Source organism: Perognathus longimembris, chromosome 23 (assembly GCF_023159225.1).
Source record: "Perognathus longimembris pacificus isolate PPM17 chromosome 23, ASM2315922v1, whole genome shotgun sequence".
NCBI classification, from domain to species: Eukaryota; Metazoa; Chordata; class Mammalia; order Rodentia; family Heteromyidae; genus Perognathus; species Perognathus longimembris.
The window spans coordinates 19,208,787-19,234,498 of NC_063183.1; the positions used below are offsets into that span (position 1 = coordinate 19,208,787).

The 25,712-nt window shown below is 42.8% G+C and overlaps 1 protein-coding gene and 1 pseudogene across 1 annotated transcript in view; one reads left to right on the forward strand and one right to left on the reverse strand.

Annotated features, from left to right (window-relative positions):
- Nucleotides 1–24,511, reverse strand: part of Trip4 (thyroid hormone receptor interactor 4) — a 60,841-nt gene extending 36,330 nt beyond the window's left edge. The window contains exons 1-7 of the mRNA XM_048332837.1: nt 24,359–24,511; nt 18,856–19,025; nt 15,436–15,569; nt 11,639–11,851; nt 8,727–8,805; nt 6,538–6,667; nt 2,665–2,880 (exon numbers count right to left, since the gene is read on the reverse strand). Of these exons, the coding sequence (XP_048188794.1) occupies nt 2,665–2,880; nt 6,538–6,667; nt 8,727–8,805; nt 11,639–11,851; nt 15,436–15,569; nt 18,856–19,025; nt 24,359–24,459 (1,043 nt within the window). The 5' untranslated portion in view covers nt 24,460–24,511. The remainder of the gene's footprint in view (nt 1–2,664; nt 2,881–6,537; nt 6,668–8,726; nt 8,806–11,638; nt 11,852–15,435; nt 15,570–18,855; nt 19,026–24,358) is intronic.
- On the forward strand, nt 19,258–22,567 carry LOC125341045 (annotated as a pseudogene).
- Nucleotides 24,512–25,712: the final 1,201 nt, after the last annotated feature.

Below are 25,712 nucleotides of genomic sequence, written 5' to 3' on the forward strand. Positions count from 1 at the left end.
AACCTGGGGGAAGGGGTGGGGAAGGGGGGAATGAGGGAGGAGGTAACAAACAGTACAAGAAATGTACCCAAGGCCTAACGTATGAAACTGTAACCTCTCTGTACATCAATTTGTTTGTTTGGTTTTTTTTTTTTGGCCAGTCCTGGGCCTTGGACTCAGGGCCTGAGCACTGTCCCTGGCTTCTTCCCGCTCAAGGCTAGCGCTCTGCCACTTGAGCCACAGCGCCGCTTCTGGCCGTTTTCTGTATATGTGGTGCTGGGGAATCGAACCTAGGGCCTCGTGTATCCGAGGCAGGCACTCTTGCCACTAGGCTATATCCCCAGCCCTCTGTACATCAATTTGACAATTAAAAAAAAAACAAACCTGGGGGAAGAAAAGACCTTTTTTTTTTTTTCCTTTGGCTGGTCCTGGGGCTTGGACACAGAGCCTGGCACTGTTCCTGGCTTCTTTTTGCTCAAGGCTAGCACTCTACCACTTGAGCCATAGCACCATTTCTGGATTTTTCTGTTTTATGTGGTACTGAGGAATCAACCCTAGGGCTTCATGAATGCAAGGTAAGCACTCTACTGCTAAGCCACATTCCTAGCCTGAAAAGGCATTTTTAAAAAGATCTAGAGGGGCTGGGGATATAGCCTAGTGGCAAGAGTGCCTGCCTCGGATACACGAGGCCCTAGGTTCGATTCCCCAGCACCACATATACAGAAAACGGCCAGAAGCGGCGCTGTGGCTCAAGTGGCAGAGTGCTAGCCTTGAGCGGGAAGAAGCCAGGGACAGTGCTCAGGCCCTGAGTCCAAGGCCCAGGACTGGCCAAAAAAAAAAAAAAAAAAAAAAAGATCTAGAGCCTGGGCACTGATGACTCATGTTTCTAATCCTAGCTACTCAGGAGGCTAAAATCTGAGGCAGGATAGTCCATGAGACCTTCATCTCCAATTAACTACCAAAAAGCTGGAAGTGAAGCTGTGGCTCAAGTGATAGAGCACTAGCCTTGAGCTGAAGAGCTAAGGGACAGAGTCCAGGCCCAGAGTTCAAGAGAAAACCCAACAGCAGCAACAAAAAAATCATTAATACAGCATTTCTAAGGGAGGAAAGGTGCTTTTTTTCTTCCATATACTGGCCTCAAAGTTCAGAGGAAAAAAAAAAGCTGCTTTTAATTAAGTGCAGCAATACATTTCAAACTCTTTTTTTTTTGGTCATGGTACTTGAACACTGGGCCTGGGTGCTGTCCCTGAGCTCTTCAGCTCAAGGCCAGAGCTCTACCACTTGAGCCACAGCACCACTTTGGGTTTTCTGGTGGTTAACTGGAGATAAGAATCTCATGGACTTTCCTGCCCAGGCTAGCTTTGAGCCATGATCCTCAGATCTCAGCCCCCCAAGTAGCTAGCATTACATGCATGAGCTACTGATACCTGGCTTTCAAACTTTTTTTTTGTAATTTATTTATTAATTAAACAAATTTTTTTTGACAAGGTGTTGTGCAAAAAGGGTACAGTTACATAGTAGGGCAGTGTGTACATTTCTTGTGGTATCTTAACCCTGTTTTTCTTTCCCTTCCCTGGGTCAGGTAGACATATATACAATACACAATGTACCAAGAACTTATACAGTAGCCACGTGGCCTACGCCAAAGAAAATTCGCCTAGGGCTTTAAATGTAATGTCGACATTAGACAATATGTCGACAGTAGTCTTATATGAACATACATAGCTTTTGAGATATTGTATTCCACTGAGAGGTCAATTTTTGTTGTTGTTTTTTTACTTTTTTTTTTTTGGCCAGTCCTGCGGCTTGGACTCTGGGCCTGAGTGAGCACTGTCCCTGGCTTCTTTTTGCTCAAGGCTAGCACTCTGCCACTTGAGCCACAGCGCCACTTCTGGCCATTTTCTGTATATGTGGTGCTGGGGAATCGAACCCAGGGCCTCATGTATATGAGGCAGGCACTCTTGCCACTAGGCCATATCCCCAGCCCCAATTTTTGACCTTTATATGTTGAGTAGTTGTTTGGTTTTAGTTACATAATGTTGGGTCGCTGATCCAATCCTGTGGGAAATACCATTTGACAAGCAGTTTTTGGTTTCACAGACCTGGTCTCTACTGTCTCTCCATCACCCCATCTTAACAGTCATATATCAGGGAGATCATGCCCCTTTGTTTTCTGTGTTCTAGGCTTGTCTCACTCAACATTATTTGTTCAAGTTCTGACCATTTCCCTGCGAATAACAATATTTCACCATTCCTAATCGCTGTGTAGTATTCCATTGTGTATAGGTACCATATTTTTTTGATCCATTCATCTGTGGAGGGGCCAAACATTTTTTTAATTCAGCCAAATTTGATGAACCTCCCCAAATAAAAATATCTTTTTATTGTTTTGTGTGTGTGTGTGTATTTGTATGTACATGTGAGTAGGTAAATGCAGGTCCTACGGCTTTGAACTCAAGGCCTGGGTGCTGAGCTTTTTTTTTCTCAAGGCACAGTACCACTTCTGGACTTTTCTAAGTATTTTATTGGAAATAAGAGTCTCAGACTTTTCTGCCTGGGTTAGCTTTGAACCATGACCTTTAGATCTCAGCTTCCTGAGTAGCTAAGTTTACAGGCAGTTGAACCACTGGCACTCCTCAACCTACATCTTTTTTTTTCAGAGCTTTACTAGCACTGCCCACTTACCTGCTATGATACTCTGCTAGAGGATTTTCATCTTCTAAGATCTTCCGGCCTGCAAAGTCAATGGTGATTTTTTTAGAGAGTCGAGAGGCATGGCGAAGTTCTCTCAGCTCCTCCTCTCGCTTCTGCAGGGTTTCTCGCTCGATTTTGGACAACCATTGGTTAGAATCACTGGCAAAGTAATCTGATTCATCATCAATGACTTGAGTTCTTCGAATGCTAAGAAATAAAAACAAGAGCATATAACAAATAAGCCAAGATTGACACAGAGTAGTTACTAGAGAACTGTTTCAAAGTAACTTAAATTCTGGAGCTTACTGTTTCAACTATTGAAGCAAGAATTTTCCAAAGTCAGGCTAAGCTGTCTGATTCCCAGTTTCTGCATCTATCTTATCTCCACTGCAGGCTCCTACAACTAATGTCAACCTCAGAAAGGGAAAAGCAATATACCATAATCCACTGTCCTTCTACCTTTGTGAGTAGTCCAGCCTTCACTTACTCTTTTGCTTATGAAAACCAGTCCTATGGCTTAACAATTTACTTTGTGTTTTTTATTTTTTGCCAGTACCAGGGCTGAAACTGGGGGCCACATGCTTTTTTGTATGTAGCTGGTTCTCTAGTACTTGAGCCCTAGCTCCACTTCCAACTTTCTTCTGGTTATTTGGATGTAGAGTATTAAGGATTTATCTATCTGAGCTGTCTTTGTACTGCAATTCTCAGATCTCAGCCTTCTGTGTATCTAGGATTATAGGCACCAATGCCCAGTAACTACTTACTTTATTTTATTTTTTTACTCCTGGTACTGGGGCTTGAACTGAAGGACACAGGGGCTCTATCGTAGCTTTATCACTCAAGGTTGGTTCTCTACCACTTGAGCCACACCTCCACTTCCAGCTTTTTGCTGGTTAACTGGACATAAGAGTTTCAACGATTTCTGTGCCAAGGCTGGCTTTGATATAAAATCCTTAGATCTCAGCCTCCTGAGTAGACAGGAGCTACTGGTACCCAGCTCAATTTACTTTCCTTCCTTCCTTCCTTCCTTCCTTATTTCCTTCCTTCCTTCCTTCCTTCCTTCCTTCCTTCCTTCCTTCCTTCCCTTTCTTTCTTTTTTTATCACTCATAGGGCTCAAACTCATATCCTGGGCACTGTCCCTGAGCTTTTGTGCTTAAGGTTAGCACCCTACCACTTTGAGCCACAGTTCCACATCCAGTTTTCTGGTCGTTAGTTGGAGATAAACAGTCTTATGGACTTTCCTACCTGGGCTGGCTTTGAACTATGACCCTCAGATCGTAGCCTCCTGAGTAGCTAGGATTACAGGCTCATGCCACTAGTGCCTGGCTTGATTTAATTCTTTTATTTACAGATAACAAACCTGCAGGTCACAAAAAGTAACTGATTACTCCTAAGGCACAAATTCAGTTAAGATGAACTATCCCCGTAATTATAAATTAGTGATATACAGAAGCAAAAGGAATACATTGAAATTATTATTATTATATATATATTTTTTTTGGCCAGTCCTGGGGCTTGGACTCAGGACCTGAGCACTGTCCCTGGCTTCTTTTTGCTCAAAGCTAGCACTCTGCCACTTGAGCCACAGTGCCACTTCTGGCCATTTTCTGTATATGTGGTGCTGGGGAATTGAACTCAGGGCCTCATGTATACGAGGCAAGCACTCTTGCCACTAGGCCATATCCCCAACCCTGAAATTATTTTTCTTGCCAGTGAAACTTCTGAAATTACATTGAATTTTGATTTGTTTCTCAGGACTCAGCTGGAATTACAAAAAGAATTTATTTTAAAATACAACTGTAATCCTAGCTAATCAGGAGGCTGAGATCTAAGGATCGTGGTTCAAAGCCAGCCTGAGCAGAAGAGTCTCTGTGAGACTCTTACCTCAAATTAACTACTTTAAAATGCCAGAAGTGGTGTTGTGGTGGCTGTGGCAGAGTGCTAGACTCGAGTACAAAGAGGCTCAGGGACATGCCCAGGCCCAGAGTTCATGCCCCAGGACCAGTGAAAAACTAAAGAAATAAAATAAAATAAAACAGTCAGAACTCAGGATTCTTACTGGTACAATACCAGTAAAATGAACTCTAGAGGGGCTGGGGATATGGCCTAGTGGCAAGAGTGCTTGTCTCGTATACATGAAGCCCTGTGTTCAATTCCCCAGCACCACATATATAGAAAATGGCCAGAAGTGGCGCTGTGGCTCAAGTGGCAGAGTGCTAGCCTTGAGCGGGAAGAAGCCAGGGACAGTGCTCAGGCCCTGAGTCCAAGCCCAGGACTGGCCAAAAAATAAATAAATAAATAAATAAAATGAACTCTAAGTCTAGATAATAAAACAGGTACTCTTGAATACACCAGTAAAACAGTACCATCAGTAGGGAGACATTTTCTTCTAATCTCTATTTATCCAGAAATGCAGGCCTAGGGTAGTGGCTGACATCTGTAATCTGTCCTACACTGAAAGCATATATAGGAGGATCGTGCTGACCTGAGTAAATACTTGAGGTACTTTCCAAAAGTGAAAGAAAAAAAAAGATTTGGGCATCACTGAAGAGTATAGCTCAGGGCTAGCTTTGAACCTCAATCCTCAGATCTCAGCTAGTAGCTGAGTAGTTAGGATTACAGACATGAGCGACTGGTGTGGGAAGGTTTTTGAGACTCATCTCCAATTAACTACCAAAAAGGCAGAAGCAGAAAATAGCACAAGTGTCAGAGTGCCAGCTTTGAGGACCAGCACAAACAAAAAGTATGCCAGGGGGCTGGGGATATGGCCTAGTGGCAAGAGTGCCTGCCTCATATACATGAGGCCCTGGGTTCGATTCCCCAGCACCACATATACAGAAAATGGCCAGAAGTGGCGCTGTGGCTCAAGTGGCAGAGTGCTAGCTTTGAGCAAAAAGAAGCCAGGGACAGTGCTCAGGCCCTGAGTCCAAGCCCCAGGACTGGCAAAAAAAAAAAAAAGTCTGCCAGGCACTGGTGGCTCATGCCAATAATCCTAGGTATGCAGGACTGAGGCTGAAATCTGAGGATCATGGTTTGAGGTCAGAGCAGGCAGAAAAGTCTTAAGACTCTTATCTCCAATTAACCACTCAAAACTGGATATGGGCTGGGGATATGGCCTACTGGCAAGAGTGCTTGCCTCTTATACATGAAGCCCTGGGTTCAATTCCCAGCCCCACATATATAGAAAATGGCCAGAAGGGGCGCTGTGGCTCAAGTGGCAGAGTGCTAGCCTTGTGCAAAAAGAAGCCAGGGACAGTGCTCAGGCCCTGAGTCCAAGGCCCAGGACTGGCCCAAAGCAACAACAACAACAAAACTGGATATGGTATGTACTGCCTTATATATGAAACTGTAACCCCTCTGTACATCACTTTAACAATAAAGAAATGAAAACAAACAAACAAACAAAAAAGCATACACACACAAAAACTGGATGTGGAGCTGTGACTCAAAGTGGTAGAGCATTAGCCTTGAGCAAAACAGCCCAGGGACAGTGCTGAGTTCAAGCCCCACACTCCCTCCCTCCGCCCCCCCCCCCCCCAAAAAGAAGAAAAGTATCTGCTGGGTGCCAGTGGCTAATGCTTGAAATCCTAGCTATAGAGAAGGCTGAGATCTAAGGATTGTGGTTCAAGCTGGCCAGGACAGGAAAGTCCCTGAGTCTCTTATCTCCAATTAATCACAGAAGAAGCCAGAAGTGGCACCATGGTTCAAGTGGTAGAGTACTAGCCTGGAGTAGGAAGAGTTCAGGGACAGCACCCAGGTCTAGAAATCAAGCAATCAATCAAAATACCCAAAATAATGTTTTAAAAGCCAGAATCTATAAAGTAAGCTATTTCTTATTAGCACTTCTTCTAACTCTATCATACCTAGTTCTGTCAAACTCTAACAACTTGTCTTTATGCTTGATAGCCTTCTCCAGACCAGACTTAAGTCGAGATTCTTGATGAGGAAGAAGGTCTTTGGTAGAGACATCCACCTTTCCAGAATTCTCCGACCCTGAAATTCAATAAAAAATAGTATCAGTAGAAATGAGTTGTATTACTGTGAAGCAAAGAACATATTATTTGATTCTGGCCTGATGGTCTGGACCCTTCATATCAATGGAAAACAAACAGGCAGGCCATGCCTGATCATTAAAGTATGAGTAACACTTCACACAGTGTATCTCTTCCATTATAGAAAATCAAATCACTAAGGATACCAAATTTGTTAATAATAGAACACAAAAACGCCTTATAGAGCTGAGGAAGTACTTCAGTGGTAGAAATCTTCCCTGGAATGTATAAGGCTTTGGGTTCCATCCCCTGTTTTGCCAAACAAAAAAACAGAAAGGAAAAAACCTTGTCAATGAAAAAACTGACTGGGACTCACTATCACCTCTAAATATACTTTTAAGCACTAAATAAGGAACAAAAATTACAAGTTTTCATTATCTTTGTTTACAAATAAGGAAACTCTGGTTCAGAGATGACAATAAATTAATTGAGCTACTAATTTTTTTTTCTGGTCCTGGGGCTTGAACTCAGGACCTGGGCTCTGTCCCTGAACTTCTTTTGCTCAAAGTTAGCACTCTACCACTTGCACCACAGTGTCATGTCTGGCTTTTTCTGTTTATGTGGTACTGAGGAATCAAACCTCTACCTCTAAGCCATATTCCCAGCCCATGTGATAATTCTTTTTTTATTATTGTTATTATAAAGGTGATGTACATATTTACATTAAGTCAGGTAATAAGTACATTTCTTTTTGCATCACCCCTTCCATTGATCTCTCCCAGTTTTTCCTCATTGATAATTTTTCTTGAGATAGGGTCTCAGTTCCTGTACAGATTGAGAGCTTGGGCCACCATCTGCCTACTTCATCCTTCCAATTGTATTTAGAATAACAGACATGTGCTACCTTTTTCCATTGAGACAGAGTCTCTAGAACTTTTCTGCTTTGGCTGGCCTTGAACCTGTATCCTCCTGTTCTCAGCCTCGTAAGTGTAATTAGGATTACAGCTGTGAGCTATGCACTACCAGTATCTGGCTTAATAATAACAAAAAAATGCTCATTGAATAAATGAGTGTGAAAACTGCATCTTGCATACTATAGAAAAGAAAAACAGCTTGGCTGGTGGCTCATGCCTGTTCTAGCTCATGCCTAATTCTAGCTACTCAGAAGGCTGAGAACTGTAGATCACAGTTCAAAGATAGCCCAGGAAGAAAAGTCCTCATGAGACTTTTTTTTTCCGGTATCCCTAAACACTGTCCCTGCTCTGCCACTTTGTTTGGTTTTGTTTTTGTTGCCAGTCCTGAGGCTTGAACTCAGGGTCTGAGCACTGTCCCTGGCTTCTTTTTGCTCAAGGTTAGCACTCTGCCACTTGAGCCACAGTGGCACTTCCGGCTTTATCTATATATGTGGTGCTGAGGAATTGAACCCAGGGCTTCATGTATACGAGGTGAGCACTTTACCACTAGGCCATATTCCCAGTCCACTTTCTGGTGGTTAACTGGAGTTAAGAATCTCAGACTGCTGGCTACGTTGGCTTTGAACCATGATCATTAGATCTCGGCCTCCTGAATAGCTAGGATTACAGGCATGAGCTAGAATAGGCATGAGCCACCAGTGCCTAGCCCATCTCCAATTAACTACTCAAAAACTGGAAGTGGAGCTGTGACTCAAAGTGGTAGAGTGCTAGCCTTGAGCAAAAAGAGCTTAGTGGGATGGGAATGTGGCTTAGCAGTAGAGTGCTTGCCTAGCATGCATGAAGTCCTAGGTTCGATTCCTCGGCACCACATACACAGAAAAAAAAAGCCACACCACATAAACAGGGAAAAAAAGCCGGAAGTGGTACTGTGGCTCAAGTGGTAGAGTGCTAACCTTGAGCTAAGGACAGTGCTCAGGCCCTGAGTTCAAGCCCCAGGACTGGTAAAAATAAAAAATAAAAAAAGAGCTTAGGGACAGCACCCAGGCTTTGAATTCAAGCTCCATGACCACCACCAAGAACAAAAAAGAAAAACAATCAAAAATTAAAAAAACAATCAAAAACTTTCAATTAGAAAGTTGGGTCTACCTGCCATGAGCTTCTTTAGCAGTTTTTGGCTTTTGTTTGAGTCACGTTGTAAAATATCTTGCTCTTCATGAGTACATACCTATAAAAATAATAAGCAAAATACATATTATATATTGTTTGCTAGACAGATCTTAAAAAGTAACCTCAAGCAGGGAACCAGTGACTCATGCATGGCTAAGATCTGAGGATTACATTTCCAAGCCAGCGTGGGCAGGAAAGTCCATGAGACTCTTATCACCAATTAAATACCAGAAAACCGGAAGTGGTGCTGTGGCTCAAAGTGGTAGAGCAATAGCCTTCACTACAAATGCTCAGGGACAATGCCCAGCCCTCAGTTCAAACCACAGGACTGAAGAAAAAAAAAGTAACTTCAAATCATATATAAACTACAACAATAAAAAAGTAAGATGGTACTTTTTTCCCCCTACTACTGGGGTTTGAACTTAGGGGCTCAGACTTAGTAGGTAGGTGTTCTACCTCTGACATGCCTTCAGTCCTATTTTGCATCAGTCACTAGTGATTTTTGAGATGGTCTTGCTTCCTTTCCAGGCACAAACTTGGGTCTCAACAGCCTTATTATTATTCCTGAAGTTGACAGCAGGTACATACCACTACATCCAGGTTGCCTCTGTTAAAATTGAGTCCTGTGGATTTTCTGCCCAGGCTGTCCTAGAACCTTGATCATCCCAAGTGCACTCCCGAATAGCAAAGTATGACTGGGGTATACTACTGTGGCAAGCTATGATACTTTAATTATCCAGAAAAAAATCACTAAAATAAATTAACAAATAAGGGCTGAGAATGTGGCTTAGTGGTAGAGTGCTTGACTAGAATTCATGAAGCCCTAGGTTTGAGTCCTCGGCACCACATAAACAGTAAAAGCCAGAAGTGGCGCTGTGTCTCAAGTGGTAGAATGCTAACCTTGAGCAAAAAAAAGAAGCCAGGGACAGTGCTCAGGCCCTGAGTCCCATGCCCCAGGACTGGCAAAAAAAAAAACCCCAAAAAACAATTAATTAATTTACAAATAAAATTTTGCCATAGGTCTCTTTTTATTTCTATCTTTTGAATAAGCCATTCAAAAATTTATCTCACTCCACGTATCTGTAAATGACCTGAATGTTGTTTCTTTAATTTTATTTAATCTAATCTACTTTCTAAGGACAAGTATTTGTTTCTGTTAAGAATACTGGAAAAATCATGTAAGATTTTATTTTTTATTTTTAAAGTCATCTAGTTCTAACAGTGAAATCCCAATCGGACAAGAGAAATTAAAAGCAGATGTCTTATTAAAAAGAACCAGAAAAAGAAGCCACCAATAGTGGTTCATGCCTATAATCCTAGCTACTCAGGAAGCTGAGATTTGAAGACAGGTTTGAAGCCAATCCCAGGCAGAAAAATCAGAGAAACCCCATCTCCTATTAACCAGCAAAATGCAAGACTGGCAGCATGTCTCAAGTGGTAGAGAGGCTGGGAATATGGCCTAGTGGTTAAGTGCTCGTCTCAAGTGGTAGAGAACTAGCCATGAGAAGAAAACAGACTGTTTGAGGTGCTGAATTTAAGCTCTAGTTCCTGTACCACAAAAAGAACCATAGTAAGACTAGCAAGTCACCATAGTAAGAACTAGTCTAGCTTTTATACTATACAGTGTATTTTCTTTCTTTGTTTTTTTTTTTTTTTTTGGCCAGTCCTGGGCCTTGGACTCGGGGCCTGAGCACTGTCTCTGGTCTCTTCTTGCTCAAGGCTAGCACTCTGCCACTTGAGCCACAGCGCCCCCTCTGGCCATTTTCCATATATGTGGTGCTAGGGAATTGAACCAAGAGCTTCATGTGTAGGAGGCAAGCGCTCTTGCCACTAGGCCATACTCCCAGCCCACTATACAGTGTATTTTCTATCCTTTCAAACATTACTTACTTAGAAAATCATGAAATACTAAGCCCCTCAAACCCTATTTTTTGGTGCTGGTCCTGGGGCTTGAACGCAGGGCCTAGGCAATGTCTGAACTTTTTGGCTCAAGGCTTGAGCTCTATTGCTCATGCCACAGCCATTTTTGGCTTTTAAAATTTTTTTTTTATTTTTTAGTTTATTTGGAAGATAAGAGACTCCAGACTTTCCTGTCCAGACTAGCATCAAACCATAATCCTCTCAAGCACCTGAGCAATTTAGGATTATACGTATGAATCAATGGTGCCCACTAACTCTATTTTTTGTTTTGTTTTTTGCCAGTCCTGGGCCATGAACTCAGGGCCTAAGCACTGTCCCTGGCTTCTTTTTTTGCTCAAGGCTAGCACTCTATCACTTGAACCACAGCACCACTTGTGGCCTTTTCTACATGTGTGGTGCTGAGGAATCGAACCCAGGGCTTCATGTATACAAGGTGAGCACTCTACCAGTAGGCCATATTCCCAGCCCACTAACTATATTTTTTAAAAAAGAAAACCACTGCAATTTTTAAGATGGGCACTGAGAAGGAGCTATACTGAACTTATAAAACTACGAGACTTCAGGAGCAGGACATTCCCACTACACAGCAGAATCACAAGTTGAAGATCAACCTGGCTACACTGTGAATTCTGGGCTACAGTACAGTGTGACTTTGTCTACAATATAAAAATGAGACAAAACCCAGAAACTAAAAAGCAAAAGAACTCTCATTACTACTAGGCCTCCGTACTAAACTATATCAATAGATTCTTGAGTAATCAGTGTTCATTGGAATTTTTTTTTTTTGAGAGGTTCCCACTAAGATCTCAGGTTGCCCTTAACTTCACAATCTTCCTACTTCAGCATCCTGAGTGGTAGGTTTCCCTGGACATTTTAGAGAAGGAATTTACTGGAAAAGAGAATTAAATGAGCTCTGAATAACTATGTGCATTAACTCAAAGGAAAATAAAACAAAACAAAAAGGAATTTACCAGAGAGCCACAGAATAGGCAGGGGCCGGAACCCTCTTGTTCACAGACAATCCGTCCACAGACCAGACAGTTATTGATGAGCTTGTGCTTCTGGCCCAGGCAATCACAAGGATGGCGACCAGGAAGCAGGACCGCAAGCTTGTCCTGTCCCTCTCTTGTGTATAAATTGACAAATTTTGTCTTCTTCTTTACAGAGTTACTGCTTTCTTGTGCCTAATTAACACAAAGACATAAAAATAACACTGAATAATAACAATGAAAACAAATAAAAGGAACAAAGTGAGTTGTTAGATTTTAGCTTCTATATTATCTAATAATCATAAAAGAGAGGGGCTGGGGATATGGCCTAGTGGCAAGAGTGCCTGCCTCGGATACACGAGGCCCTAGGTTCGATTCCCCAGCACCACATATACAGAAAAACGGCCAGAAGCGGCGCTGTGGCTCAAGTGGCAGAGTGCTAGCCTTGAGCGGGAAGAAGCCAGGGACAGTGCTCAGGCCCTGAGTCCAAGGCCCAGGACTGGCCAAAAAAAAAAAAAAAAAAAACCATAAAAGAGAGGAGGGAGGGCTGGGGATATGGCCTAGTGGCAAGAGTGCTTGCCTCATATACATGAGGCCCTGGGTTCAATTCCCCAGCACCACATATACAGAAAACGGCCAGAAGCGGCACTGTGGCTCAAGTGGCAGAGTGCTAGCCTTGAGCAAAAAGAAGCCAGGGACAGTGCTCAGGCCCTGAGTCCAAGCCCCAGGACTGGCCAAAAAAAAAAAAAAAAAAAAGAGAGGAGGGAGAAATATGAACTAGTTATAATTATGGATCTGAGAAGTTATGTTCTAGAAAAAAAACCTAGTTAATAATTACCTTGCCTTAGCCAGGCACTGGTGGCTCATGCCTATCATTCTAGCTACTCAGGAGGCTGAGATCTAAGGATCACAGTTCACAGGAAAATCTGTGAGACTCATAGCTCCAATTAACCAGAAAATCAGAAGTGATGCTGTACCTTACAGTAGTAGAATGCTAGCCTTGAGTAAAAAAGCTCAGAAACGATGCCTAGGCCCTGAGTGCAAGCCCTATGACCACCAAAAAAATAAATAGTAAGATGGAATAGCACTACAGCATTCAGAATGATCGACTTAAAAACAAAAATATGAAGTATTGGCAAGGATACAGAACAGGTAGAACTCTTATACAGTACAACTGTTATATCTTAAAGCTAATCAAATATATGAACTTAATCTCTGAATACATATTCAGAAAAAAAGTACAAATCTGCTCACCAAAGCATGTACAAGACATTCACTGTAGCAATGAAATTGGAACTACGGCCAATGCCCCAAAATACAATAAATTACAATGCAGTTGTTTAATAAAATCCTGTGTTAGATTCCCTGCTTCTTGCAAGATGAACACAAGAACAAGCATCACTACCCACAAAAAAAAGGCCATACTGGTGGCTACTTGTGGTTCATGCCTGTAATCCTAGCTACTCAGGAGGCTGAAATCTGAGGATCATAGTTCAAAGCCAGACCCACCAGGAAAGTCCCTAAGACGCTTTATCTCGAATTAACCACCAAAAAGCTAGAAGTGGGGGCTGGGGATATGGCCTAGTGGCAAGAGTGCCTGCCTCATATACATGAGGCCCTGGGTTCGATTCCCCAGCACCACATATACAGAAAATGGCCAGAAGTGGCGCTGTGGCTCAAGTGGCAGAGTGCTAGCCTTGAGCAAAAAGAAGCCAGGGACAGTGCTCAGGCCCTGAGGCCAAGCCCCAGGACTGACCAAAAAAAAAAAAAAAAAAAAAAAAAGCTAGAAGTGGAGCTGTGGCTCCGGTGGTACAGCACTAGCCTTGAATACAAGTTCAGGAACAGCATCAAGCCCAGAATTCAAGCCCCAAGACTGGCAACAGAAAAAAAAAAAAGAGAAAAAATTATTTAAAATAAATGCTAGGCAATAGTGGCACAATTCCTGTATTCTTAGCTACTCAAAACGCTGAGATTTGAGGATCTGAGGATCATGGCTTTTGGCTAGCCCAGGCAGCAAAGTCTGTGAGACTCTTCTCTCCAATTAACCACCAAAAAGTTGGGCTCAACAAAAGCTGGGCTTGGAATGTGGCTTAGTGGTAGAGCGCTTGCCTAGTATGCATGAAGCCCTGGGTTCAATTCCTCCATACCAAATACACAAAAAATGCAGGAAATGGTGCTGTGGAGTGGTTGCCTTGAGCAAAAGAAGCTCAGGGACAGTGTTCAGGCCCTGAAGTTCAAACCCAAGACTAGTACACACACACCAAAAGAAAAAAAAATGTATATGCTTAAGTGTCAAAATCAAAACTTTGCCTTTCTTTTCTTTTTCTTTGTCTTTTTTTTTTCTTTTTTTTTTTTTTTTTTGTTGGTCATGAAGCTTAAACTTTGGGCCTGGGCACTGTTGCTGAGCTCTTCAGCTCAAGGTTAGCACTCTAACCAGTTGAGCCACAGCACCACTTCCAGAAAACTGGAAAAAGAAGTTAATTGGAGATAAGAGTCTCATAGACTTTCCTGCTTCGTCTGGCTTTGAACCGTGATCCTCAGACCACAGCCTCCTGAGTAGCTAGGATTACAGGTGTGAGCCACCAGCACCCAGATTAGTAGAAATTGTAAGAGAATATTTTTTACCATGGTTAGAAAAAATTAGAGAATTAAATCAGACATCATGCTCTTACTCAGGCATTTTGCTCACGGCTGGCACTTCACCACTTGAGTCACACCTCTGCCGATGATTTTTGCTGGCCAACAATGTAAGAGACTTCTGGATTTGTCTGCCTTTGAACCCAATCTCTAGATTTCAGCCTTTTGAGTAGCTAGGATTATAAATGCAGGGTCTAAGTTGCCCAAGCAGGCCTTGATCTTGTGATTCTCCAGCTTCAGTTTGTCAAGCAGGCGGGATTACACACATGTCCGATCAGACCTGTTTATTATAACCACTTTAGATACTACTTTGGTAGTTTCAGTAAAATAAAAATTAGGGAATTAATTAAAGAAAAAGAAGCTTTTTTTTTTTGCCAGTCCTGGGGCTTGAACTCAGGGGCCTGGGCTCTGTCCCTGAGCCTCACTGTGCTCAAGGTTAATGCTTTACTACTTGAGCCACAGCACCATTTCCAGCTTTTTCTGTTTATGTGGTACTGAGGAATTGAACCTAGGGCTTCATGAATGGTAGGCAAGCACTCTATCACTAGGCCACATTCCCAGCCCCAAAGAAGCTTTTTTGTGTGTGAACTTAGAACTCATTTATATGGCCCAGACTGGATTCAAACTTCTGGTCATCCTGCCTGAGTGCGGAGATTACAGGCATATGTCACCATGCCTGCTACTTGTCTAGCATTCATAAGGCCATGTTTGCCTCTAAGCACTGCATAAAACAAAAAATTTGCCACACAGAAAAGAGTATGTATACCATCATTAACACTAACATTCCCTAAAAGTCATTTGCTTAAAATTAACATTGTAGATCAATTTGTATATTTGGCTCACTGATACATTTTAGATGTATTGGCTTTTTCCATATAGCCAAAAGGCTTCATTTTATAAACACTCACCTTAAGCCAAGTGCTGGTACTCACAACTGTAATCCTAGCTACTCAGGAGGCTGAATTCTGAGGATTGTGGTTAAAAGCCAGTCCAGGCAGGAAAGTCCCTAAGACTCTTATCTCTAATTAACCTCCAGAAAACCAGAAATGGTGCTGTGGCTCAAAGTGGTAGAGCGTAGAGCAAAAAGAGCTCAAGGAGCATTCAGATAGAGCCCTACAACTGACAAAAACAAAACCACTCACCTTAGCCAAATCAAAAGGTGTTTTGACTTCTACAACCGTGTCAGGCTCAGCAAATGCAGGAACTTCCTGTTTGTTTCTTCCTTTCCGCCTACCCCGCTTTAGCTGGTCTCCAGACCTCTGTCCATCTGAAATTTCTTTAAAGAATAATGAATTATCACACACACATATGCATATGTATATGCATACACATACATAAATAGGTTCAAACATAACAGCAAGACTCACTGGTTAACTTCTGCAGCTAATAAACAGAAGGCAATGCTTAAAAGTTAGTCAAGGGCTGGGAATATGGCCTAGTGGCAAGAGTGCTTGCCTGGTATACACATGAAGCCCTGGGTTCGATTCCCCAGCACCACATATACAGAAAATGGCCAGAAGTGGCGCTGTGACTCAAGTGGCAGAGTGCTAGCCTTGAGCAAAGAGAAGCCAGGGACAGTGCTCAGGCCCTGAGTCCAAGGCCCAGGACTGGCAAAAAAAAAAAAAAAAAAAAAAAAAAGCCAGAAGCAGAGCTGTGGCTCATGAGGTAAAGCACTAGCCTCCAACAAAGAAGCTTAAGGACAGCATCCAGGCCTTGAATAAGCAAGTCTCAGGACCAGTTTCAAAAAACAAAAAACAAAAAACTGGGCTCTAGTAGCTCATGCCTGTAATCCTACCTACTCAGGAAGCTAAGATCTAAGGATCCTGGTTCAAAGCCAGCCTGGGCAGGAAAACCCATGAGACTTTCATCTCCAATTAACAACCAGAAAACTGGACGTGTAGTTGTGTTTCAAATTGGTAGAGTGGGGCTGGGGATATGGCCTAGTGGCAAGAGTGCTTGCCTCATATACATGAGGCCCTGGGTTCAATTCCCCAGCACCACATATACAGAAAGTGGCCAGAAGTGGCACTGTGGCTCAAGTGGCAGAGTGCTAGCCTTGAGCAAGAAGAAGCCAGGGACAGTGCTCAGGCCCTGAGTCCAAGCCCCAGGACTGGCAAAAAAAAAAATGGTAGAGTGCTAGCCTTGAGGGAAAAAGTTCGGGACACTGTCCAGGCTGAGTTCAAGCCCACAAAGGACAAAAAAAAAAAATTTTTTTTTAAAATGGGGGCCAGGTCCCAGTGGCTCACGCCTATAATCCCAGCTTTAAGATACATGAGAAGTATGTTTTGAAGCTAGTTAACAGAGAAAATCCTTGAGACTCCACCAGGAAATAGAGCTGTGGCTGAAGTGGTAGAGCACTAGCCTCAAGCAAAAAGGCCTTGAGTTAAAGCCCAGGACTAGTTCCAGAAAGAACAAAATTCCTTTTGCAGCACTGAGAAGAGAACCCACGACCACAATCAAGTTTGGTGAAACACTCTATCATTGAATTAGGAAAGCATTTAATCCATGCATAAATTTTCAGAGTATTCTGAAGCCAAATTTGTGTTTTCAAACTGATTATTTTTGTTGTGTTTGGTACATTCTATGTCTAGCTGGTCCAGTACATACCTATAATTCTAGTGTTAGGGAAGCAGAAACAGGAAGATCTAAAATCCCATGCCAACCTGAGTTACATAGTGAGACTTTGTCTAAAAAGAAAAGTTTGAGGGGCTAGGGATATAGCCTAGTGGCAAGAGTGCCTGCCTCGGATACACGAGGCCCTAGGTTCGATTCCCCAGCACCACATATACAGAAAACGGCCAGAAGCGGCGCTGTGGCTCAAGTGGCAGAGTGCTAGCCTTGAGCGAGAAGAAGCCAGGGACAGTGCTCAGGCCTTGAGTCCAAGGCCCAGGACTGGCCAAAAAAAAAAAGAAAAGTTTGAGCTTGACATTAGTCATTATTAAGTAAATAAAACTAAAAATATGTACACATATGATTCTGCTTAAAATTCTCTGTAGAGAAAGTGAAGAAATACAAAGTGGCAGAAAACAGGTAATATTTTGTTTTTGTACCTGTTCTGGGGCCTCAATTCAGGGCCCAGGTGCTCTCCCTGAGCTTTTTAGTTTAAGGATAACACTCTACCACTAGACATGCCGTCCATTTCTAACTTCTTGGTAGTTAATTGGAGATAAGAAATTTAATCCTGGGCTGGGGATATGGCCTAGTGGCAAGAGTGCTTGCCTCCCGTACATGAAGCCCTAGGTTCGATTCCCCAGCACCTCATATACAGAAAATGGCCAGAAGTGGCGCTGTGGCTCAAGTGGTAGAGTGCTAGCCTTGAGCAAGAAGAAGCCAGGGACAGTGCTCAGGCCATGAGTCCAAGCCCCAGGACTGGCAAAAAAAAAAAAAAAGAAAAGAAAAGAAATTTAATCCCAGGCTGGGGATATGGCCTAGGGGCAAGAGTGCTTGCCTCGAGTACATGAAGCACTAGGTTCGATTCCCCAGCACCACATATGCAGAAAATGGCCAGAAGTGGCGCTGTGGCTCAAGTGGTAGAGTGCTAGCCTTGAGCAAGAAGAAGCCAGGGACAGTGCTCAGGCCCTGAGTCCAAGCCCCAGGACTGGCAAAAAAAAAAAAAAAAAAGAAAAGAAATTTAATGCCAAGCTGGGGATATGGCCTAGTGGCAAGAGCGCTTGCCTCGTATACATGAAGCCCTGGGTTCGATTCCCCAGCACCACATATACAGAAAATGGCCAGAAGTGGCGCTGTGACTCAAGTGGCAGAGTGGTAGCCTTGAGCAAAAAAGAAGCCAGGGACAGTGCTCAGGCCCTGAGTCCAAGGCCCAGGACTGCCAAAAAAAAAAAAAAAAAAAAAAAAGAAAAAGAAAAAGAAATTTAATCCTCAAATCTGTCTCCTGAGTAGCTAGGATGACAGGTGGGAGCCTCCAGCGCCAGGCTTCAGGTGATTCTTTTTTTTTTTTTGGTCAGTTGTGGGGCTGAACTCAGGGCCTGGGTGCTGTCCTTGAACTCTTTTGCTCAAGACTAGTGCTCTACCACTTTGAGCCACGGTGCCACTTCTAGTTTTCTGGTGGTTAATTGGAGATGAGTCTCATAGGCTGGGAATGTGACTTAAGGAAGAATGCTTGCCTAGCATGCATGAGGCCCTGGGTTCAATTCCTTAGCACCACATAAATAATTTTTTCAAATAAAAAAAAAGAGTCTCAAAGACTTTCCTGCCTGGCAACTAGGATTATAGGCATGAGTCACCAGTGCTTGGCTAGATCATTCTTTTAAGTTGTCTACTTATCATTAATATATATATATATATATATATATATTTTTTTTTTTTTTTGGCCAGTCCTGGGGCTTGGACTCAGGGCCTGAGCACTGTCCCTGGCTTCTTCTTGCTCAAGGCTAGCACTCTGCCACTTGAGCCACAGCGCCACTTCTGGCCATTTTCTGTATATGTGGTGCTGGGGAATCGAACCTAGGGCCTCATGTATACCAGGCAAGCACTCTTGCCACTAGGCCATATCCCCAGCCCCTTATCATTAATATTTCAAACTTTACTAACTGCAAACTTACCATCTTTTTTGCAGCACTGCTGCAAAGGATCACAAATCAATTCTTGATCATTTTTTTGCCATTTGGTTATAAGATCTTCTATGAATTGGCCTTTTTTGCCTTCATTTCCCTGTAAAAGGTCTGTCACATACTCTCGTATCTCTTCAGCACTTTCAATTGACAAAACATACCTCGAGAAACAAAGAAGAAATTGTTGAAAGAAGAATAGTTACTCTAGGGCTGAGAATGTGGCTTAGCAGTAGAGTGCTTGCCTACCATGCATGAAGCCCTGGGTTTGATTCCTCAGTACCACATAACCTGAAAAAGCCAGAAGTGTCACTGTGGCTCAAGAGGTGGAGGGCTAGCCTTGAGCAAAAAGAAGCCAGGGACAGCGCTCCAAGCCCTGAGTCCCAAACCCCAGGAATGGCCAAAAAAGTTTCTCTAAGTTGTTCTAAAATCATAATAGAGGTTAAGGTAAAAACACTTATTTGAACTGGGAAAATAGCTAAGTGGAAGAAAACTTGCCTAGGATGTGTAAGTTCTCAAGTTTAACCCCAAACATGGCTTAAAAACAAAAAAAATTATTGTTATTCTTGGGGCCAAGAAGGATTCTCTGCAAGGGATATAACTTTGATTAGGGCAAGGACCCTGATCTCAAGTAGTTCATAATCTGACTTTTCTATGTATTTAGCCATTTATTGATTCTATTTTTTCGTTTGTTTTCCAGTCCTGAGGCTTGAACTCAGGGCCTGGGCCCTGTCATGGACTCCTTTTGTCCAAGACTAGCACTCTACCATTTGAACCACAGCACTACTTCTGGCTTTTTCTGTGATTTCTGGACTTTCCTGACCAGGCTGGCTTCAAACCACAACCCTTAGATATCAGTCCCCTGAGTAGCTAGAATTACAACAGGTGTAAGCCACCAATGCCTGACTTGTATTTTTATTTATCTTTTTGCCATTCCTAGGGCTTGAACTCTGGGTGTGAGCACTGTCCCCGAGCTTCTTTTGCTCAAGGCTAGTGCTTTACCACTTGAGCCACAGCACCACTTCTGGGTTTTCTGCCCATGTGGAACTCAGGAATCGAACACGGGCTTCATGCATGCTAGGCAAGCCACTGCTCCATTTCTGGCTTGTTGGAGGTTAACTGGAGATAAGAGTCTCATGGACTCTCATGGCTTTCCTGCCTAGGCTGGCTTTGAACAGTGATCCTCAGATCTCAGCCTCCTGAGTAGCTAGGATTGCAGGCATGAGCCACTCCACTAGTATTTATTTTGTTTTTGAGATAGAGATTTGCTAAATCTGTCTAGGATAGTTTCAAGTTCTCAGTCTTCTTTGCTGCACTCATTTCAGACTGTGCAACAAAGTTTATTTTGTTAATTCTATGTGAAGATTTAATGTCTTATAAACATGGCATTAATTAGGAATTTAATAATTCTGGTCTTAGCAGGGAGCGGCTGCTCACGCCTATAATTCTAACTACTTAGGAGGCTGAGATTTGAGGATAGAGCTTCCCTCCCCCCCTTTATTGAGATTAAGTAACTACATAAATTTCATAGTACACAGTTTTAACTTCCCAATGATGGACATCGTCATTCTAACCTACAAAGCTTATGAACTCTATGAACATTAACAATAAAACAATTTCTTCCAGGTCAGGTGATATGTACATTTCTTTTCTTTTGTTTAGTATCATGTTTCCTCTTTTTCTCTCATTTCTTCCCTCCCTTCATTGTCCTAGAGTTGCTTAGTTCCCTTTCATCATTATCCACTGCAGCTATTGGGCCCCTCTACTGTATTTTTTTTCCACTCCCTTTCCTCTCATTCTGTGCCCTCCTCCCATCTTCCCTCAGATATGCACATGCATACACCATATTTGAGGTAAAGAATACAGTCTTCTAAATACTGTAAGACAAATTAAGGAGAAGTCCTTTGTTTCCTTATCTTTGGAGTTCTTTTCAGTCTGTATATTGTTTTATGTACACATGTAGTACTTGGGTCTTACTATTTGGTGTTTTTCTCCCAGGATTGTCCTTTTTGGTCCCACTGTTTATTGGTATCTTGGGTCCTGTTTGCTTTATCATATCTCACTGAACTTTAATTTTAACACCTGCATATCAGGGAGACCATGCACCATTTGTCCCTTGGTTCTTGGCTTGTCTCATTCAACATTATTTGTTCTACTTCTGTCCATTTCCCTGTGGATGCCATTATTTTATCATTTCTAATGGCTGTGTAAAATTCCATTGTATATAGGTACCATTTGAGTCCATTCATCTGTAGTGGGGCATCTGGGTTGTTTCTATATCTTGGCTATTGTGAACAGCAATGAACATGGAGGTGCAGGTGTCCTTGTCCTATCCTGGATCCTGTTGCTAAGGGTAGATGCCTAGGAGTGGTATAGCTGAGTCATAGGGTATGTCTATGTTTAGTTTTTTGAGGAACCTCCAGACTGCTTTTGATGATAGAGTTTTGAAGTCAACTCAGGCAGGAAAATCCATGAGAATTGGCTCAAGTGGTAAGAATGTCAGCTTTGAGCAAATGAAACCAAGTGAGAAAATGAGGCTCTGAGTTCAAGCCCCAGTACGGGTACAAAAATAATATTAATTATGAACTATTAAAAAATTCCACATAAGAGGCTGGGAATATGGCCTAGTGGCAAGAGTGCTTGGCTCATATACATGAAGCCCTAGGTTCGATTCCTCAGCACCACATATATAGAAAAGGCCAGAAGTGGTGCTGTGGCTCAAGTTAGCAGAGTGCTAGTCTTGAGCAAAAAGAAGCCAGGGACAGTGCGCAGGCCCTGAGTTCAAGCCCCAGGACCGGCAAAAGAACAAACAAAAAAATTCCACACAATATAACTGGGTAATTCCAAATCAAATGTCCGATGAAACACAGCAAAGCAAATGCTTTCATCATGGCATAATAGCAGGCTGTGTAACAACTAGTAAATATTTAATAAGGGGTTCATATACTATTTGTTTTGACATAGCATCACTTCTAGTTTTTGAGTAGTTAATTGGAGATAAGAGTCTCTTGGGAACTTTTCTGCCTGGGCTGGCATTGAACCATAATCCTCAGATCTCAACTGAGTAGGTAGGATCATAAATGTGAGCCACCAGCACCCAGCTATAGGTATTTTTAATGCTTAAGTTAAGAACACTTCTTGGGGTGACCGGGCCCAGGTTCTGGGAGTGTCGCCTAGTCCTTGTTGCTTCACCTCTTCCTCCGCTCCCTCCCCACCCTCAACTCCGCCCCCCCTGAGGAGCTGCGGCTGCAGCAGCTGAGGGAGCTCAGAAGGCAATGGCTGAAGGACGAGGAACTGAGTCCTCGGGGGAGACCGTGATGCCCTAGCAAAAAGGGTGACCCGTGGAGTTCTGAAAACGCTTCCTGCGGAAAGAGACCCCCTGGAGGAAGTTCGTCTATAACACATATAAAAACAGCGTGTTTGCTGTTACTCGTATACTTATACCCGCCTGGATTATTCATTATTATGTCAAATATCATGTGGATACAAAACCATATGGCATTGTTGAAAGGAAGCCCAGAATATTCCCAGGTGATACAATTCTGGAGACAGGAGAAGTAATTCCCCCAATGAAAGATTTTTCTGATCAGCATCACTGAAGATTATGTACAACTTTCAAGGCTTATATAACAGCCCATCATTTGTATTTGTGTTACTATCTTTACTGAATGTATTCCTGGAAAAGTAATTAATAAAGTGTGCTCTCGGGAAAAAAAAGAACACTTCTTATCTAATACTTATGACAAAAAAATGCAAGCCACATTTTAGTCATTAAAGCTTCAACTTTAAAATAGAAATGTCACTCAACCACTTTCAAGGATGTGAATAAGTTTAACTCGGGGAAAAAAATGGGTTTTCAAAACAAGTTGTAAAACCATTACCTGCAAGAATCACAATAATGTTGATATTGCACAATCACAGACAATACATTGGATTCTGAGTCTGAGAAGACTGCATTTATCATCCTCTCTTAAAATACCGAGTGACTAATGTAAGTGAATCTGAATTGACTTATATTAGCAAAAATTACTTCTTATCATACATGGTAGGCAATCACATCTACCACACACCGAATTACACTCCAGCCCAGGACTTTAAAAAAATTTGAGATTAGCGAGCACTGGTGGCTCACACCTAACCCTAGCTACTCAAGAGGCTGAGATCTGAGGATGGAGGTTCAAAGCAAGCCCAGGCAGGGAAGTCCTGAGACTCATCTCCAATTAACCACCAGAAAACTGGAAGTTGTGCTATGACTCAAGTGGTAGAGCACTAGCCTTGAGCTGAAGAGCTCAGGGACAGCATGTCCAGAGTTCAAGCTCCATGGTTGACCAAAAAAAAAAAAAAAGTGAGAGCTTATTTAACCTGATTTTGCTGTCAAAGCCAAACCATATATGGTTTATCTGTTGTTGTTTGCAGTCTATTTAGTTTTTTTGTGTTTTTTTTAAATTAGGTCTGGGTATATGGCCTAGTGGTAAACTGCTTGCCTCCTATACATGAAGCCTTGGGTTCGATTCCTCAGCACCACATATATAGAAAAAGCTGGAAGTGGCTCTGTGACTCAAGTGGTAGAGTGCTAGCCTTGAGCAAAAAGAAGCCAGGGACAGTGCTCAGGCCCTGAGTTCAAGTCCCACGAATGACAAAACAAAACAAAAAAATCTAGTATGGTGGTATACATCTGTAATCCCAGCATGGGGAAAGGGAGTTTATCCTTCCATTGTATGCCCTGGGTCTCCATCTCTACCTATTTTTTTTTTAAATCAGGTGAAAGACATTGTTTGCTGTAAATCTTCAGGGCTTCGAATCCTAATGGGAACCTTTCATTTCGGGCTTCCACAACACCTTTCCCCATGTCTCAGTACTCACCCACACAGCCAGCCATAACCAACTGTCATGACAGTCGTTGTTGCCCAGCGACTGGTATGAAGTATTAGCATAATAAATATTTGCGGATCAAAACAAAGAAAATATTAATATCACCCTCTCTGTCATAATTTTAAACTACTAAATAGAAGTTATACTAATTATACTGTTTATTATAAATAAGGAAACCAAGATACAGAGCTTCCAAAACTGGTAAATGACAACCTAAAAATAAAATCTAGGGTTCTCGAGTCAGAAACTATGTGCACTGTACCACCACATCACCTCAGTTTAAATGCTAGGTCCTACTTGACACACTTCAGACGCGGAAAATTAGAATGCTCTGAGTAAGAAATTTCTGGAAAGATGGCTTGACTTGCTCCTTCTCTCCGGAATCTGTATGGAAAGTGGAGCAATCTAACAGATATGATTATTACAGATTTGGCATTTCCCAAAGAAAACAAGCCCTGTTCGCATACTGTGGAGCCCGACACACTTGCACAGAAGCTGTACTAAGAACAGAAGACCAAACTTCGGACCCCACAGACCAGCCCGCAAATCACATTTCTTCTCTCAATTTGAGTCCTCCCCGTTCCGCCTTCTCTCTAACCAGTCTATATTCCCTCCTCGATCTTACTGCATAATCTCCTCGCTGACATCCAGGCCGAAAGTTTTCCGCAACTCCTGGGTACACCAGTGGACCAGGAAATCCCGGCACGCCGGCCCAGCTGCCGCCATTTTCGCCAGCCGGAACCAGCTGGGCTACACAAGCCCAACCCCAGGTCCGGCACCGGACTAGTTCCCCACGCAACACCGACATCGCGTCCGCAGTTCCACCGCCTTTCCCCGCCCCTCATTTAACCCCGCCCGCCTGGAGCCACGCCCCCCCAGTTGGCCGCGCCCCCAGCCTCGGCTCTCGGGATTGCCCCGCCTCAGGTGCTGATCCACTCCCTTGCCCAGATGCCCGCCTGTTCCAGCCGGCTGCACTTCTCCCAGTGAAACGTAGATCTGTCCATGCCTGATTGATTGTTCCCCTCACTAGATGCAAAACTGGAGGATCAAGGGCAATTTTGCTGAGAAATAGTGCAAAAATACCTCTAAAATTGACATGTGAAGGAAAGAAGAAAAAATTATATTCTCTACGCTGAGGGTACAGCTTTTAAATCTGGTTTCATGTAAAACACTTAAAACAGCTCTTGTATTTAATAAGTGCTGCATTCGTTTTTTTGTTCGGTTGGTGGTAGTTGTTCATATGACCTTCAGTTAGTTGAATACTAGATTCACACCGGTGCAGTCTGTTTAGGTTTCCTCTCCCTCCTTCTCCTTCTCCCCACCCCCACCCCCCGGCCCCACCCCCAACCGTACTGGGGCTTGAATTTCGGGCCCAAGCGCTGTTCAGTTTCTGGCTGGTTAATTGTAGGGTTTTCTTACCCAGGGTGGCTTCAAAAACGAATCCTCTTAGCTCACTGTCCTGAGTAGCTAGGATTATAGTCGTGAGCCACGGGGCTTTTGTTCAGTTTCTTGGATCTGGTCTTTTCCAAGAGAGTTAAGAAAATTCAAACGTGCAAAAATTTAAAAAGTGCTGACGCCCTTAATCCTATCTGTCCAGGAGGCTGAAATCTGAAGATCACGGTTCAAAGCCAGCCCGGGCAGGAAAGTCCATGAGACTCTTATCTCCGGAAGTGGCACTGTGGCTTAAAGTGATAGAGCACTAGCCTTGAGCTGAAGAGCTCAGGGGCAATGTTCAAGCCCCATGACTGACAAAAAATAAAAAGTGCTGGGATTTGGGTATGAAAATTGTCCATAGCAATTCTCCACACACACTCACTCATTGACTGACTATAAATACACCATACATACATACATATATACATAAATGAGAGAAAAAACAATATCTAGGTTTTAATCTCTACAGGAATACAGAATATGAGTTTAAATTAAGGAATTAAAATCTATGTAGAAATGACTAATTGAAAAGAAAGTAATGGCTT